Source organism: Schistocerca nitens, chromosome 1, assembly GCF_023898315.1.
Source record: "Schistocerca nitens isolate TAMUIC-IGC-003100 chromosome 1, iqSchNite1.1, whole genome shotgun sequence".
Lineage (NCBI taxonomy): Eukaryota > Metazoa > Arthropoda > Insecta > Orthoptera > Acrididae > Schistocerca > Schistocerca nitens.
In genome coordinates, this window is record NC_064614.1 from 433,397,837 (window position 1) to 433,416,770 (window position 18,934).

The 18,934-nt window shown below is 40.2% G+C and overlaps 1 protein-coding gene across 2 annotated transcripts in view; it reads left to right on the top strand.

Moving 5' to 3' along the window:
- LOC126251195 (beta-glucuronidase-like) overlaps positions 1-18,934 on the top strand; it is a 129,027-nt gene that overhangs the window by 57,197 nt on the left and 52,896 nt on the right. For both annotated transcript variants that reach the window (XM_049951620.1, XM_049951621.1), the window contains exons 4-8: positions 655-821; positions 7,698-7,843; positions 13,988-14,181; positions 15,350-15,496; positions 18,436-18,608. In XM_049951620.1, coding sequence (XP_049807577.1) covers positions 655-821; positions 7,698-7,843; positions 13,988-14,181; positions 15,350-15,496; positions 18,436-18,608 — 827 coding nt within the window. The remainder of the gene's footprint in view (positions 1-654; positions 822-7,697; positions 7,844-13,987; positions 14,182-15,349; positions 15,497-18,435; positions 18,609-18,934) is intronic.

The window sequence follows — 18,934 nt, forward strand, 5'->3', positions numbered from 1 at the left end:
CGAATCTGTTCTAATTAATTGCATTACAATGACACTGTATAGAAAACTGCCTCATGCAGGAATACTTAGATGCGCACAAGGGTTTGAGAACATGCATAAACAGGAGAAAGTTAATCAGACTGTCATGTATCAATTTATCGCGTATGAACATAGAAGTAATATGTACACATGGCTAGCAGTTTACTCAACACACTTGCAAAATTTATCTAGCACTTGTCTCGTAAACTCATGGTCATAAAATCGCAGAAATTATTTCTACAATACAAGACTTTATAATACAGAGTCTCGAGATTTTTCAACATACAAAGGGCATCGTATCAATACGACATTTACAATTACACACATGTTGTACATAGCTTTGAAAAGTAACGTGTCTTCTTTTTAGATTCTTCTCTTTACAATACTGCACCACAGCTGTTACTAAAAATTAAACGGGCAGAAACGTATATAAAATAAGGTGTAATTTCCAAGCTGCGCTACTACCACGCATTATAAACAAGCGGCACCATCCCAAAATCACGTGACCAGCCCGGTTTAGTGTTGAGAACATGCGCAGTAGACTATGCTCACTCACACAAACGCACTCTATGTTAAATGCGTCTGCTTCTATTTGAGACTGTATCCGGTTGACTGTGACACATTTCTGACTTGCAGTGGCTGAACGGCTACAGCGTGATGACGCACGAGATTGGCCATCTGCCCTTCCAGGCCGACGTCACTTCTTACCTCATATACGGCGAGAGCAACAGGATTACCGTCGCCGTCAACAACACTCTGAGCAGCACCACCATACCACAAGGATCGCTGGAGCAAATGCAAACGTAACGCTCTTTTCCTGTTTTGTCCATTTACTTCAGTGTTATAGGAAATGTACTGCCTACATTCTTTGAACGATTTTATTACTCCTTGCACGTCACGTTAATAACACAGCCTCACAGTTTCACGTTTTTCACATCTTTATAAAGGGCAATTAGAAATGGATACGGCAGTTACAAACGGCAACAACTATTTAATGCGTAGCGTTACATCGATGAAAATTACAAATGGTTCAAATGGCTCTGAGCACTATGGGACCCAACTGCTGAGGTCATTAGTCCCCTAGAACCTAGAACTAGTTAAACCTAACTAACCTAAGGACATCACAAACATCCATGCCCGAGGCAGGATTCGAACCTGCGACCGGAGCGGTCTTGCGGTTCCAGACTGCAGCGCCTTTAACCGCACGGCCACTTCGGCCGGCTGAAAATTACAGAAAATGTAAAAGACAGACCAGTTTTTTACTTACATTGTAAGTGTTTTATATGACTCACTGTGCCCACATACATTTCTGAACGATAATCCACATGTTGCCGGTAAAGGAGACACATACACAAGATATTTCATATATTCCTATCAAGTGAAATCTATGGATCTAGTTGACCAAGAGCAGAACACTGCGTCATGTCCAGTAAAAGGGAGCCATCGGTTTAAAAGATATTGAATTAAAAATGTGAGAAACTCAATATCCCAATATGGGGGTGCCCCATCTTCTCAAAGTTGAAACCGGTGGTGTCTGTATCTTGGTTTGTTGAAACATTAGCTCAGCGAACAAAAATGGACCATACACTTTTGTACTGATGTCTCATGTGTTGTTGTTGTGGTCTTCAGTCCTGAGACTGGCTTGATGCAGCTCTCCATGCTACTCTATCCTGTGCAAGCTTTTTCATCTCCCACTACCCACTGCAACCTACATCCTTCTGAATCTGTTTAGTGTATTCATCTCTTGGTCTCCCTCTACGATTTTTACCCTCCACGCTGCCCTCCAATACTAAATTGGTGATCCCTTGATGCCTCAGAACATGTCCTACCTACCGATCCCTTCTTCTTGTCAAGTTGTGCCACAAACTCTTCTCCCCAATTCTATTCAATACCTCCACATTAGTTAGATGATCTACCCATCTAATCTTCAGCATTCTTCTGTAGCACCACATTTCGAAAGCTTCTATTCTCTTCTTGTCCAAACTATTTATCGTCCATGTTTCACTTTCGTACATGGCTACGCTCCATACAAATATATTCAGAAACGACTGCCTGACACTTAAATCTATACTCGATGTTAACAAATTTCTCTTCTTCAGAAACGCTTTCCTTGCCACTGCCAGTCTACATTTGATATCCTCTCTACTTCGACCATCAGTTCTTTTTCTCCCCAAATAGCAAAACTCCTTTACTACTTTAAGTATCTCATTTCCTAATCTAATTCCCTCAGCATCACCCGACTTAATTCGACTACATTCCATTATCCTCGTTTTGCTTTTGTTGAAGTTTATCTTATATCCTCCTTTCAAGACACTGTCCATTCCGTTCAACTGCTCTTCCAGGTCCTTTGCTGTCTATGACAGAATTACAATGTCATCGGCGAAAGTATAAGTTTTTATTTCTTCTCCATGGATTTTAATACATACTCCGAATTTTTCTTTTGTTTCCTTTACTGCTTGCTCAATATACAGAATGAATAACATCGGGGATAGGCTACAACCCTGTCTCACTCCCTTCCCAACCACTGCTTCCCCTTCATGCCCCTCAACTCTTATAATTGCCATCTGGTTTCTGTACAAATTGTAAATAGCCTTTCGCTCCCTGTATTTTACCCCTGCCACCTTCAGAATTTGAAAGAGAGTATTCCAGTCAACACTGTCAAAAGCTTTCTCAAAGTCTACAAATGCTAGAAACGTAGGTTTGCCTTTCCTTAATCTAGCTTCTAAGATAAGTCGTAGGGTCAGTATTGCCTCATGTGTTCCAATATTTCTACGGAATCCAAACTGATCTTACCCGAGGTTGGCTTCTACCAGTTTTTCCATTCGTCTGTAAAGAATTCGCGTTAGTATTTTGCATCCGTGACTTATTAAACTGATTGTTCGGTAATTTTCACATCTGTCAGCACCTGCTTTCTTTGGGATTGGAATTATTATATTCTTCTTGAAGTCTGAGGATATTTCGCCTGTCTCATACATTTTGCTCACCAGATGGTAGAGTTTTGTCAGGACTGGCTCTCCCAAGGCTGTCAGTAGTTTTAATGGAATGTTGTCTACTCCCGGGGCCTTGTTTCGACTTAGGTCTTTCAGTGCTCTGTCAAACTCTTCACGCAATATCATATCTCCCATTTCATCTTCATCTGCATCCTTTTCCATTTCCATACGCCCTTGTATGGACACTCTATATACTCCTTTCTGATTTCCCTTCTTTGCTTAGGACTGGGTTCCCATCTGAGCTCTTGATATTCATTCCTGTTTCTCATATAACACATTAATTTTAGGTGAATCTCGTTAAAATGCAGTTACCCACAAAGGCTTTTCTGTACCCTATATTCGAATATCGTGGTTGTTAACATGGTCATTTGTGTGGGAGGTTGATAGCTACTAAAAATCAAATGTACAGCTAATGTTTATTACGACAGGGCTTCGCCGAAGATAGCATACTTCAGGTATTTTACGAATTCTTCCTGTTTCTATTGTACTTACATATAGTTTTGTGAGTTTTAAATGGCGTAGAACCATAATAACACACGTTTAGAGTCAGAATGAACATTTATTTTGGCACTGAACATAGCCAATACAGAAAATAGATGTCGAACATGGTGCGAGAGAACAAAGACTGAATGCAAAACCAAAGAGCATAAGCAAAGAACTGTCGCCTCGTGTCAGAGACGCCAAAGACCCCCCTCCCCGGCAGTGCAGAGAATGGCGGGGTGGAGCTAGCACACATCCACAACAAAGTCCTCGTGCCAACGTGGCGGACAGAGGTGGCATTCGGTGTGCGAAGTGTGAATCTCAGTGCGTCATCAGGGTCCTGCGCATCGGACAGCTACGCAGGCAGTGGCAAGTCGATGGGGGCCATGGCGGCGGTGTCAGCGGGTGAGGCGTCGGCAAAGGCAGGCCGGCAGGGAGTGACAGGGTGTGGCTCCGGGAGGAACCCCACAGACTTTACTTGAACAGAAACCATACTCGCTTGTAGCCATTTTGAAGCATTAAGACGTCGACCTTTGTGACGTATGGGCAGGCCATCCATCGTGTAGATTCAGTGACCAGTACCGTTGCTGATTGCTGAGGCCCACGAAGGGAGGCATGTGTGGTGGAGCGAGAGGGGGCGCACGAGTGGCGCAGGTTGACTGACCTTGGAGTGCCGGGATGGCGTATACGAAGTGTTGGCAATAGGCGACAGCTGAGCACACGGTGCGGTAGCCACGGAAAGTGAGCGATCCTGCGTAGTGAGGACATGGACGTCCGAGCCGGGCTGGAGTGATGTGAGCAGGCCTCAGTGGGAGATGGCGACGGTGGGCATGGCGCGATGGCCGCGAGATGTGACGGATCCCACAAAGCGGGGGCTAGTGTGTCCTGTAGGTCCAACTGCATCCACGTGGAACAGGCAGCAGGAAAGGTGTAGCTCGATACAGGAGCGGGGCAGAGCAAAGGCACTGTAGGAGAGGCAGGCTCCATTGACAGGAGCGGCTCTGCAGAGAGGCAGCGTAAGGTAATTCATGCATGAGCCACTTCAGCAGAGGTGGTAGCAATGCGGGAGCATAACTCCATGTTATAAGTGTGTAGTCTGTCGATCTGCTTGCGGACGTCCGATAAATTAGAGAGGTGAGTCGCAATATCTTCAAGCAGAGAAGCACATGCGGAAGGCGTGGCCAACAAGGTGGAGAGCAGAGATGTGTTGAGTTCATTCAAGCACGGAACGGCAGAACGTGGTGCATGCAGGTCTGGCGAAAGTTGGCAATGGTGTAGAAAGTCTAACCCAAGCACAGGTTCGACCAGGTTGGCGATGTGGAAGGTCCAAGGAAGTGTCGCACTCAGTGATAGATGAAGCAACATTTTAATGGAGCTCAGGACTGTGATAGGAGAGTGATTTGCAGCGATCAAATCAAGGTTAGCAGGAGAAAGTGTGTTGCCCACAAGCTTGACCGGGATAACGCTGATGTCAGTGCCACTGTCGACGAGGAAGCAAGTGCCTGATGACAAGTTAGTGACGTAGAGGCATTGCACTGCTGAAGCAAGTAGTGCGGCATCGGACGGTAGATGCTGTGAAGAATCGTGGCAGGACCTGGCGCCTAAGTGTGCCCACTGGTCTCAGTTGGGAAAGGCGGAAGGCGCACAATTGCGAGCGGTGTCCCCACAAGTAGCGTGCAACCAGCACAGTGCAGCTGACTGTGTGGGGGCAGGAAGCTGATCAGGTTGCTGCTTGGACGAGGTTGGCAGCTGTCGAGGGCTGCAGGCAGTACCTCCTGTAGGCCGCTAGGTTGCAGCTCCTAACAGGCAGCTAAGGTGCTGATGGGAGCGCACTGGTCTCTGTTGGCAGAACATGCCAACTGGTGGTGTCGGGGATGTTGTTTGTGACAGTCGGCGTCGGTGACGAATGATCATGTAGACCCGATCGGCCGTGCATAGGTGAACCACGAGATGGTCTGTGATGTGAGATAACAGGTGAAGTTGCAGGTCCGACGGCAGTTTGACCGACCACAAAGTCCAAAGCGCCATGTCTGGTAGTGTTTGTTCATCAATTAATGCACAAATGTGCTGCCAAAGCTGCAAAGGTGTGCGGTCATCGAGGTGCTCGTCATGGATCATGTGGTGGATAGCTTCTGCCAGAGAGCGAGAAAGGTGTTCGGTAAGTATTGTCCGATATTCCATGAATATCCAGTAGATGGTGCACTAGTGCGAACCAAGTCCTGGGGTTGTCCTTCTGAAACTCAGGCAGCTTAGGAAATCTGCCAGGTAACACATGTTGATGTAGCACTGGTAAGTGAAGATCTGTGTCGGTGGTGGAGGGGGCCCCCAACACCAGGAGCGCAGTAGTGGTGAATGGTGCGTCGCCCAAAGTCTGCGTGGTGGGGCGGCCGCAAACAGCACTCAATGTGGAGTGAGCCGGTGTAACCAACGGCACAATGTGTTCCAACTGCAGGCCTGGAGGTGGACACGGCACGAGTGTAATGGCCGTTGCCGTTGCAACAGTGGGTGGAAGGTGATTGCGAAGCAGCCAAGGGTGGGCTGATGCGGAAGCCAGCACCGTAGAAACGGCCGGTGCCATTACGGGGATCGGCGGAAGGCGATTGTGGTGTGGCCACGGAGCGATGGTCATGGAAACTGGCATGGCTGAGATAACCGATGTCGAGACAGCGTGCAGGGGGGGGGGGGGGGTGCACTGGCATCAGGCATATAAGAATGTGCAACCCCGTGCATGTGAACGTCGAAGTATAGTTCTCAAACTGCGTCTGCACATCAAACCAACTAGAAGGCGACTGTTTAAATGGATGGTGAAACACAACGTCCTTCACATGATTATCATTCACAATGTCGTTAAGCAGTGTGCACTGTCTGGGCGACAGGCATTGCTGCGTAGTAGCATCTGACGGTGGCCATGTTGGGCCGGTAATAGTTAAGTGGCCGCTGGCATGGCAGGGGCCAAGTATTTGTTCACTTTTAGCCAATTGTCCATTAGGAACATTTGTATAAATGCAAGCACAATTAAAAGGGAGTGTGGCACTACCACGAAACAACACTGGTAGATCCATTGTTCCGAAGACAATGTGGACTGGCACACGAAGTTCGTTAATGATGAAAATAAACACAACATAATTTCCAAACACACCACTGTGGGTTTTACGTTTTGTAGAACCATAATAACACATTTTAGAGTCAGAATGAACATTTGTTTCGGCACTGAACAGAGCGAATACAGAAAATGGATGTCGAAGAAGGTGTGAGAGAACAAAGACTGAAGGCAAAACCAAAGAGCATAAGCAAAGAACTGTCACTTCGCATCAGAGATGCCACAGTTTCATTTTCAGCTTCCTTTTGAGAACACGTCAAACCATTGTTTGTGGCGTTTGTAGCTCATTTTTTGTTTAGTACGTCGATTTCCAGGCATTACAGTGAAAGGAAAGGTGAAGTCTTTCAATGTTTTGTACTGGTAGCCCCTACAAGTAGTCAGCTGATCTATTTTTCTTCGGACTACTGAGATCATCTATGAATGTTGGTGATATTTAGAAATGCTTGATAGCATCGCTGATTAAATAGTCTATGCATCGCGATAACAGAATGACAATTGTTAAATTCTAACAAGCAGAATTCCTTCTAAATGGAACCCACCATTTTCATTTACATTTATTTTGATTTACCATATTTTTTATACTTAGACGTGTGGCCAAGTGTTTTGTATTGGTGCTAAATACTGACATCTAAATAGATCCATCCTATCTACTGATCTCCAGTTTTTTTTAATTTTATTTTTCACCAATTTGCACAGATGTTCAATCTAGTTACAGATAGCATGCCATAATCCACAAGTCAGTTTCAAAACAAAAGACAAGGCTTCAGTGAGTTGTTCCCTAGCTTTAGCCTACCTGAGGAACTGTCAAGAAAAAGCTTCCTGTGCTGGACTGTCTACAGAGGAGCATTGTAATACTAGTAACAGCTCTCTCTTGTAGCTCTGAGACTTATGAATTATAAATGCTAATCATTGTAATTAAGTTAAATCATAAAGACACTTGAAGTTGCTAATCATATGTTAGGCCTATGTTAATTTATTAATCGTATCTGTGATTAGACAATAATGTAGTATTGTACATTAAAAACAGTGGAGTGCTGTTTTACAAATTGTTCAGGTGAAATGCTGAAGTTGTGAATAACGCTTGAAATACAAATATTATTCCTGTGCAGGGGAAATAGTAACATCACATACTTGACCTTCACATTCGACTTCTTCAATTACGCTGGCATTCATCGCTCTGTTGTCCTCTACACAACACCAGAAGTCTACATAGATGACATCACTATCACTACAGACTATTCAGCTGATGGAACTGGTATGTTTTTAGGTTTAATATTGTTTCTGCTCACAAAAAGACTATTCTGTGAAACTACTGGCACATTAATGTATGGTATTTTTTTAAGAAAGCAACAGTAGAAATTTTCCCGATTTTATTCACAAAGAGCCTAAAGAAAACTGAAAATTTTAAACATGTACATGGAGTGGAGAAGTAGTAGGTGAATATGGACTGGGAGTAAGGAATAAACGAGGAAGCTGCCTTGTAGAATTTTGCCCAGAACATAACTTAATCATAGCTAACACTTGGTTTAAGAATCATGAAAGAAGGTTGTATACATGGAAGAGGCCTGGAAACATTGGAAGATTTCAGGCAGATTATATAATGGTAAGACACAGATTTAGGAACCAGTTTTTAAATTTTAAGACATTTCCAAGAGATGTGGACTCTGACCACAATTTATTGGTTATGGACTGTAGATTAAAACTGAAGAAACTGCAAAAAGGTAGTAATTTAAGGAAATGGGACCTGGATAAACTGAAGGAACCAGAGGCTGTAGACAGTTTCAGAGAGAGCATTAGGGAATGACTGACAAGATGGCGGAAAGTAATACTGTAGAAGACGAATGCGTAGCTTTGAGAGATGAAACAGTGAAGGCAGCAGAGGATCAAGTAGGCAAAAAGATGAGGACTAATAGATACTCCCTGGATAACAGAAAAGATACTGAATTTAATTGATGAAAGGAGAAAATATAAAAATGCGGTAAATGAGGCAGGCAAAAAGAAATACAAACATCTCAAAAATGAGATGGACAGGAAGTGCAAAATGGCTAATCAGGGATGGCTAGAGGACAAATGTAAGTATGTAGAGGCGTATATCACTAGGGGTAAGATAGATACTGTCCACAGGAAAATTAGAGATAACTTCGGAGAAAAGAGAACCACTTGTATGAATATCAAGAGCTCAGATGGAAAACCAGTTCTAAGCAAAGAAGGGAAGCAGAAAGGTGGAAGGAGTACATAGATGGTTTATACAAGGCCGATGTACTGGAGGGCAATACTATGGAATTGGAAGAGGGTGTAGATGAAGATGAAATGGGAGATATAATACTGCATGATGAGTCTGACAGAGTACTGAAAGACCTGAGTAGAAGCAAGATCATGGGAGTAGACAACATTCCATTAGAACTACTGATAGCCTTGGGAGACCAGCCCTGAAAAAACTCTACCACCTGGTCAGCAGGATGTATGAGATAGGCGAAATACTCTGTGACTTCAAGGAGAACATAATAATTGCGAAGAAAGCAAGTGCTGACAGGTGTGAATATTACCAAACTATCAGTTTAATAAGCCATGGTTGCAAAATGCTAAAATGAATTCTTTACAGATGAATGAAAAAACTGGTAGGAGCCAACTTTGGGGAAGATCAGTTTTGATTCCGTAGAAATGTTGGAAGACACGAGACAATACTGACCCTATGACTTGGATTAGAGGATACGTTAAGGAAAGGCAAACCTACATTTTTAGCATTTGCAGACTTAGAGAAAACTTTTGCCAATGTTGACTGGAATACTCTCTTTCAAATTCTAAAGACAACAGGAGTAATATACAGGGATCGAAAGGCAATTTACAATTTCTACAGAAACCAGATGGCAGTTATAAGAGTTGAGGGCAATGAAAGGGAAGCAGGGGTTGAGAACGGAGTGAGACAGGGTTGTAACCTATCCCTGATGTTATTCAATCTGTATATTGAGCAAGCAGTAAAGGAAAATTTGAAATAGGAATTAATCCATGGAGAAGAAATAAAAACTTTGAGGTTTGCCGACGACATTGTAATTATGTCAGAGAGAGCAAAGGACCTGGAAGAGCAGCTGAACAGAATGGACAGTGTCTTGAAAGGAGTATATAAGATGAACATCAACAAAAGGAAAATGAGGATAATGGAATGTGGTCAAATTACATCAGGTGATGTAGTAAAAAAATTTTACTATTTGCGAAGCAAAATAACTGATGATTGTGGAAGTAGGGAGGATATAAAATGTAGACTGGCTATGGCAAGAAAATGTGTGTGAAATCTTATGAAGGTCATCAGTCCCTAAAATTAGACACTACTTAACCTAAATTATCCTAAGGACAAACACACCATGCCCGAGGGAGGACTCGAACCTCTGCCAGGACCAGCCGCACAGTCCATGACTGCAGCGCCTTAGACCGCTCGGCTAATCCTGCACGGTGGTTATGGTAAGGAAAGTGTTTCTGAAAAAGAGAAATCTGTTTACCTTGAGAATAGATTTAAGTGTCAGGAAGCCTTTCCTGAATGTATTTGGATGGAGTGTAGCCATGTATGGAAGTGAAACGTGGACAATAAGAGAACAGAAGAAGAGAACAGAAGCTTTCGAAATGTGGTGCTACAGAAGAATGCAGAAGATTAGAAGGGTAGAACACATAACTAATGAGGGGGTACTGAATAGAATTGGGGAGAAGAGAAATTTGTGGCACAACTTGATGAAGGGATCGGTTGATAGGTCATGTTCTGAGGCATCAAGCAATCACCAATTTAGTACTGGAGGGAAGTGTGGAGGTTAAAAACTATAGAAGCAGACCAAGAGATGAATACACTAAGCAGATTCAGAAGGATGTAGGTTGCAATAGTTATTCAGAGATGAAGAGGCTTGCACAGAATAGAGTAGCATGGAGAGCTTCATCAAATCAGTCTTTGGACTGAAGACCACCACCATCACAACAACAACAACAACAACAACAACAACAACAACATGGAGTGCAAAAGAATACATGATATAAGGTGGCAGGTGTTATTCCATAATACCATCTATACATTACAAAATAATGAATGATGGATAGAGCACACTGAAGAGTGTGTAGTGAGACTATTTCTAGCTTGGACAAAAGAATGGAGGATACCAGATTAACAGTGTATAATTTACTAAACTGAATGAAAGAATGTCTGCCTCTGTAGTTGAGTGATCACTGTGGATGACTGCTAAGCTGATGTTCTAGGATCAGTTACTTGAATTGCCAGGATTTTTCTGTGGTGGGAGGACCGAAAGACGGTACACTCGGCCTAATGATGTCAACTGATTAGTAGAAACTCTAGGTCATAAAAACTGACAACGGTCACGAAAGTGGTGTGCTGACCACATGTCCCTCTACACCGCATCCAATGACACCATTAACAGAAGGTGACATGGTGGTCAGCTGGCACTGAGATGCATACCAGGACCTTTGGATGGCGTTTTGTGAATGAAAGACTAAGGATTTGAAGTAGGCTAAACCAAATGTAATTACGATGTAGAAGATATCAGAAAGGAGTAATTAAAGCAGGGACAGTTTCGGTCAGAAGAGGTAATAAGCAATACAGTTGAACAGCCCATTAAATACAATCAGTGTATTCTTCTAGTACCTTCTAGTATTGGTAGAGAGAATAGCAATCATTCTATTACTTCAGCTGCATGTAATTTGTGCTGGATTTCTCAGTGTTACTATTACAATAAGGAGTAAAGTATTTCTCATAGAAAGATAGTTCTACTGCAAGATATGTTAATATTGTCAGTTTAGTGTTATGTATGTCTTCATTATTCACACCATGAACATGCACAAAGTTTAGTATCATGTTTTGGATACTTGTTACACTAAAATAAGGACTGAGAGTTGCTTAAAAATCACCATAAGGAAGAATAGAAGGCAAAACAGTATAAAAACCAATAACAAACATCACTAGATTAAATTACACAAAATAAAACTGAAGCAAACATTTAAACACCGCCAGATTAAACTACTCACAGACATGTTGTTTACTCAGTAAACAGGCCCACTCACAGCATTTCCAGTTGCAATCATTAGATAATTTTAACTGTGATGATCTTATCTTCAACACAGTGACAGCCAGTTGAATACATAGAGATACTTGATCTTCTCAGGCTGTCCTTGGATCTGTCATCACATGCACACATCCTTCTGGCGATTTTGATATGTGCCATGGCTGTTCATGCTCTGATGGTAATGGTGGCACTCACATTACTGATATTGCCTAGTTTGTGTTCCACAGCTCAAATGCAGACTATGGCATCACAGACTAATGATGAATAGAAGTTTTTATAAAAACTGTTCCTAATGTGTCTCACACAAAAATGCTGGCAACCAAGTGGCAATGTATGAGATTTGTCCTTTTGAACCGGTCTTTTATTCTGTACTGCAGCAATATCACACTTGTGGTTTGGAGGAGAAATGATAACAAGAAAGTGTACCTTTGTTGTGGAATTGTTTTTGTACAACCTGTGATGATGCACATGATCAGGATGGTATCAGGAGCTCAGGCGGACATCCCGCATGTAAAATGAAAAATGCTAGAATTCAGAGGAATGTGGGCATCATTTCCAATAACATCCACTAAGGGGTACAGCATTCACAGAAACTGGCTAAAGCTGCAGAGTGAACCACGCATGGTCTGGAAACAGAATTTTGCTCTCAATAGAAAGGACTGGTCCTGAGGGTAAGGAAACTGGCAGGCAAGAGGCAAGAGAGCGGCCTGGTGTCGTGGCTGCTAACTCGCAAACCCTCTTGCGTATCTCATGTGATGGCACCTGGTCCTCCCATTGGCTGCCATGTCGCAGAAAGTTGGTGTCCCTCGCTCAGCAATACTGTGATGGTGCCCCTAGCTCAGCGTAATAGCATGGGGTAGCTGGCCACAAGTACTGAGGAGTAACTTACGTAACTGCTCACTCCACTTCCTGAGGCTAAATTAAAATGATGGAAGTAGAATATGATAAAAGTTTTTACCACTATTACCCAATACCAGGTGCAGTAAGTCCAACTGTCTTATTTAAAGCATCCTTCCATATGGCTTGAATGTGCATTTTGGCAGTTTGTATCTCACACAGATTACGAAGACACTTGTGAAATAATCGAGAGAAATTTATGTAGCTGACTAAACCACAGAGAGTAAAATAGTTCATCAGCAATTAAGACAACCCATAATGAAAGTCTTAATTCCATTCATTCATGGTTCATATTTTTGAAGCATTAGAACAAAATATAGGTATGAAGTGGGCAAAAAGTGTGACAAAAAGTGAACTACCCACCAAATGAAACTGGTGTGGAACAGCAGACAGTCATAAAAAAAGTGTCAATAACTGTAACTTGGCAATAATGCTTGCATTCAGTTCACACACAAGCAGCCCCCTCCCTTCCCCCATTTCCCTCTCTCTCATTCATTGTCAAATATTGGCTGTTAATTGTTCAATGATTTGAATTGTGAAATCCATAAAATTTAAATTGTTTCTCAGATTAACAAAGAAATGAATCAATCAATCAATCAGTGAGTCTTCCTCTCCAATCTCCTTATACCCTACCCACCACCATCTCTCCCTTCTTCATACGATATGTCCTCTTTCAGTCTATGTAGAAGCATAAGTTATCTCAAGAACCAGAAAAAATAAATATTGTCAAGCAGTCATGATGCATGAAATGTCAAGTGGTCATGAGGCATGAAATATTCTTTTGTGAACTTCTTGTGATTAAATTGGGCAAGATTAATTCAATGACCAGTATTTTAACAGATACAGTTTCACAAAAGTTTGTTTTTATAGATATATGATTTATATAGCAGTTACAATGGGGGTTCCTGTTAAAAATTAAGTTTAGCCTATTTTCAACAATAACATCACCATTTAGTAGGGCAATGAAAATAAATTTCAAACAAAAGTTGTTTAGTTTTTGCTGTAGAATAATAATAATAAAAAGTGCAGTTTCTCTTTTAAATAATAAAAATCTCGTTTTTACCAATCAAAACACCATCTAGGCTGGCACTTTTGAACCCCTTTATCTTCAACAAGTTTCATTTGATACACTTTCCTTGTAGGTTGTACATCTTTTAAGGTGTATTTCAGCAAAGATTAAAATGTGATGCCCCATAGGACCTATGATGCAACACAAATGGGGCAAACCTTTGGGAGAGTAACAGTACATGTTTGGCACCGCTTGTATAAATTCTGACAGCTGAGCTACAGCAATGAAGACCTTCTTTGTGGCTCTTGCTGAACTTCATTGCTGTATTGTGAATGGTTGATATCACTGTTTCCATTTTACCCAGGATTTTTGTTGTTGTATTCATTATTTTCAGTCATTGACATGCTTTTCAGCTTAATTTTTTGTGCTGTGTTAATAGGTGTTGTGAACTATACCATTGTTTCTGGTGGCCAGCTGACAGTTACACCACAATGTGAGGTTGAACTACTGGATGCCAATGGATCTGTAGTTGCTACAGGAACAGGTTTCTCAGGAGAGCTGACAGTGATCAATGCAAATGCTTGGTGGCCATATCTAATGAACAGTAATCCTGGGTACTTGTATACTTTGAAGGTAAATGTCAAAGCCTCTCACAATTAGTTAAATGTGAAATATAGTGGACTTCTTGTATTAATCATGAGGTGATAAGATGCTACATGACAGTAATGGAATACAAAGATATCAGTACTTTATAGAGTTTATTTGAAGAGAGAACTGTTCTTTGTAGTGTAGTGTGTTACCTAGTTGTTTGGTTATTTCATGCCAGAAACAGTTTAGCAAATAAAAATCAGAACAGACAGCTCAAGGACTTCTTTCCTTGGATAGAGAAAGTAGAGAAAATATCGTATACTAACGGTAGAATGACTGCAATGCGTGTATCTACTTAACACATGACATGGCAAAGATTTGTGAAATTGTGAAGTGGCTATGGTACTTGTCTTAATTTGGTACTTCATAATACTACAACAAGTATACATACTGCCATGAAGAAGGATATTAGTTCAAAATTATTGCTCGTTATTTGCACTCTTGGCATTTCTTGATTTAATAAACTGGTCTAAACAAAAACAAGGCGTAGCTTGATCAGCAGCATAAATTAGTTTCAATAATATTTTTCTCTGAAAGTTTCTTTGTGTGTAAATAAGTAGATTTGCAATATTTAAGTTTGCTGTATTTTATATTTTCCTTCGTTTTCCTTGTCTTCACCAGTGATATTTTTTTCTGTTGATGATGACATGCAATCTTTACACACACACACACACACACACACACACACACACACACACACGAACACGTATAAAAAATTAATAAGTATGTGGACAAGAGTGTACTGGTGGTACCTGGAAAAGAGTATAGGCCATACGGAAGTATGGGACAGTGGGAAATATCTTTGAGGCTAGAGGCTTGCAAAAATGAAGTATATATTGCAGGGAGAGTTGCCACCTGTATATTTCAAAAAAGCTTGTGAAGCATCCACTGATGATGGTCCATAAGTTGTTAGCATAGTTGGCTTTTGGTCACAGTTTGGTGGTGGCCATTTATCTAGATGAGTACCTGATTCATTAAAGTAGTCATACAGGTTTCTGTGCATTAATGTTGTACACTGACATTGGTACATGGGCGGATGGGTAAGGGAGAATTGTTAAACTGTGATTTCATTGTGTATATGTAATGAGCATTTTATATTTTGTTAGTGAAGAGAACTCACAAGATTGCAATACATTTATCTTTTCCCCCACAGGTGAATGTGACATCGGTAGATCTGGGCACAGAAGACATTTACAGACTCCCTGTGGGAATACGTCGACTGAGGTGGGACAACACCTCACTTCTTATCAATGACAAGCCTGTATATCTCAGAGGGTTTGGAAGACATGAGGATTCTGATGTGAGTCTGCAGTCAAATTTAAAGAAAATAGTTGATTCTAAGAACATTTATTAGAGAAATTTAGAACTGAAGATAGTCTAATTCCATGATTTTCCAAGTTTACTGATAAAAAATTAACAGCCTGTTAGATATGTTAATGGCTGCAGTATCAGACATGGAACTGTTTACAGTATATAGTGAACTTCAGCTAAGAGCTCTATTTTATTTAATGGAAAACTCGGCTAAAGTCTAGATCAGAGTCAGTGGCAGTTATGGCGGTGCTTGTTTACTGTTCATAGGTTGGCAACGTGTCTATTTCATGTAGCCAATGCGATGATTCTTTGACATAAACAATGAGAGGTGAGAAGAGAGACAATGTATTTCTAGCTCCAAAATTGAAACCATTGTCTTGTTTGCTGTATTTTAGTGTATTAGTGAGTTTTAAGAGAAATATTTTGATTGTGGCAGCAAGAGTTGTAAAGGAACTGACGTTGGTGCATGTCTCATGGATTCATTGCAGAGACACAAAAATGTATCAAATGTGGTGGTTAAATGAATATGCAATCAATCTGCGTGAGCGCACTGAGTAAGCAGATCAAAGTGTTTTAATTAAAGCATTACAGAAGGCAAGTAGGTCCATGTTTATTGATAATAGAGCTGCACATTCAATATATTAATAAACACTGATCCACCAACCTTCTTCTATGATTTAATTAAAAAACATTGATCCCCTACCTCCTCCCACGATTTAATTAAAAAACATTTATCCATCTATCTTGCCCAGGATTTAATTAAAGAACATTGATCCATTTACTCAGTGTGCTCCTGCAAATTGACTGCATAGCAACAAAGAACAGAGAAACATTACACTGCTTTTTCGAATATATCTACAGTTGCGATGCTGTCCTTGGTTTGCAGATACTAGCACAGTTTAAACAGCTATGACTCAAAGAAGGAGCAGTTAAATTTATAATTCTTATTGACAGCAATGTTTCACCCTTTCTTCTGAATGTATTACTTCGAAACATTGTTTGCCTGCCTGCTGCTCTCTCATTGGCTATGTAACACAAACAGCTGACTCATCTTCTTTTGTTCCCATCATACCTCAAGGCAACCACTGACAACATTCCTGCATGAAATGTGTAAGTATGCCACTGGTCCTATTCTAGACTTTTACCAGTTACTCAACTGAGAAAATGAAGTGATGATTAATATGGAAACATCAATGTTCATAACTGTTATAAAACAGAAGCCACACAAACACAAAGGAAAAAACTAACAGTAGACTTACAGATTTTGGGACTGACAGTTCCTTCTTTGACTGGTATACTGCCAATTTTGAGAGCTAGATTCTTAATTTTTCTGTAAGTCATGCTGTGATTATCCACCATTCACTGACCAGTCAGTATACACATTTCTTCTGTTTCAGACAGCACATTTATTGGATTTTCATTTTTATATTTTAAGTTTGAAAAGGATTGCTCTTCATGCCCATCAATATTTTTAATATTTGGACATCTGATATCTTGAACAAGTGAAAGAAAATATTAAGATTTTCTTTAAATTCTGACATAATCTTCAGTACTGCATTATAAAAACAAATACAAAAAATTAAACTTATTTACAAAGAGCTATATCTTACATAAATTAGGCCTAATTTACCAAGATTATCAACTGATGAAACCTAAAAACAAAACAAACTTGCTAGCCTTCTAGGTTGCATGCCTAACATTAGTGGCTGAATGTAAAAAAGAAAGAAAGCAATAACAACCATTAGATATGTGGGCAAAACAAAAATTCCTTAACAGCAAAAGAAAGAAATGAGAATAAAATTCTCCAAAACAATGACCATCCCAAGTTTGCTGATGAAAGAAAAAACTTGGAACTTTTATTAACAGAAATACTTTGGAGCATAGTGCAAGAATTGTGGAAAAAGAAATCAAGGAATAAAGGTGTAAGAATTAAAGATATCTATTGCAATGGATATCAAAATGAAAAAAAGAAAATTCTGTATTCATCATCTAATGAGTGTGTGTCCTAACTAGCATGTAGTGAAAGCTTGGTGATTTCAATTTACTGGTGAGAAAGACCTCATAGAAAGAGGAAATGTTGGGACACTAGAACAGCTTATTCAGCCTAATTCTTGAAAGAAAATGGTGATGAATTAAGAGAACTGTCATTTTTTGGAGGTTTTAGGTTTTCAGTTTCTTATTAACAGTGCAGATTGCTTACTGCATATTGCTGAAGATAGATAAAAGTGTAGCATTATTACCCCCAAGTAAACATTTTATTGTGCTACTACTCAGGTCTTACTTGCTATCAGAATAATATTTTTTCCTCCTATGTGTTTTATAATCATTCTCTGTTTATCTACTACTGTACAATGAATTAGTTCCACATCTCATTGAGCTGATACTGAGCTGCTCTTTCACAATATCTCTCTCTTTCTTGACACAGCTTTACATAGAGTGCTAAAATTTAATGATAGTGTGATCAAAGATAAACTAAGCTAAAGTGCAAAATTAGGTAGCCCACTGATTATGGTGCTATTAATGTGACAGAGTTGGACCTTTAGATGCCACGCTAAAATATTAGGAGACAATAATCTTGATCCAAAGAACAGTTTATACAATTTGAGGAAATAATACATATTATAGCCTTAGAAGGAATACTTTAAACAGTTACAAGGATGAACTCTTAAAATAATGAAAGAACACAAAATCATCTAGATTTCTTTAACTTCTAATGCAAATCTAAATGCTGCTGTATACATTGATAACAGGAAATGATTTAGAAAGAGCTATGGAAAAATTACTCTTAGTCAGGTAAGTCTGGGCTTCTTTTGTACCCATTTAAATCTGATTAAAAAAATTATAACACAGATTTATATAACTAAAAAGTAATATTTTACAACACTGCATGTTTCAGTAACTGTATTGAACAAACTGAAATGGTTCCAGGTTTTTGGTAGGGGCTTAAATCTTCCTATGGTTTCTCGAGATCATAGCCTACTGAAATGGGTGGGAGCCAATGCATACAGAACATCACATTATCCTTATGCTGAGGAGACCATGGACTTTGCTGACCAACAAGGAATTATGATTATTGATGAATCTCCTGGCCTCAACATTGAGTGAGTGTTACATTATATGAGAACTTCATTAAATATGGATTGAAGTAAAATTTTATAACTGTTTTCATGGCAAATAAGTTATACTGTAAAAAGGGCTGCACTTATTAACCACTATAATGTGTAACTCAGTAACATAGGTTCAATATTAAAGCTTGGCCAAACATCCTACTCATGAGAATCCAATTCTGCATGTTATGTTAACTACATACCCAATATTAAAAGGTGATTGACTTGCTGATTTCTAGGTCAGTCAAAGTCTCTTACTTATTTGCACACTCCACATCACAATTATGAGGTCTCATTATGATGCGAAACCTTCTAGTTAG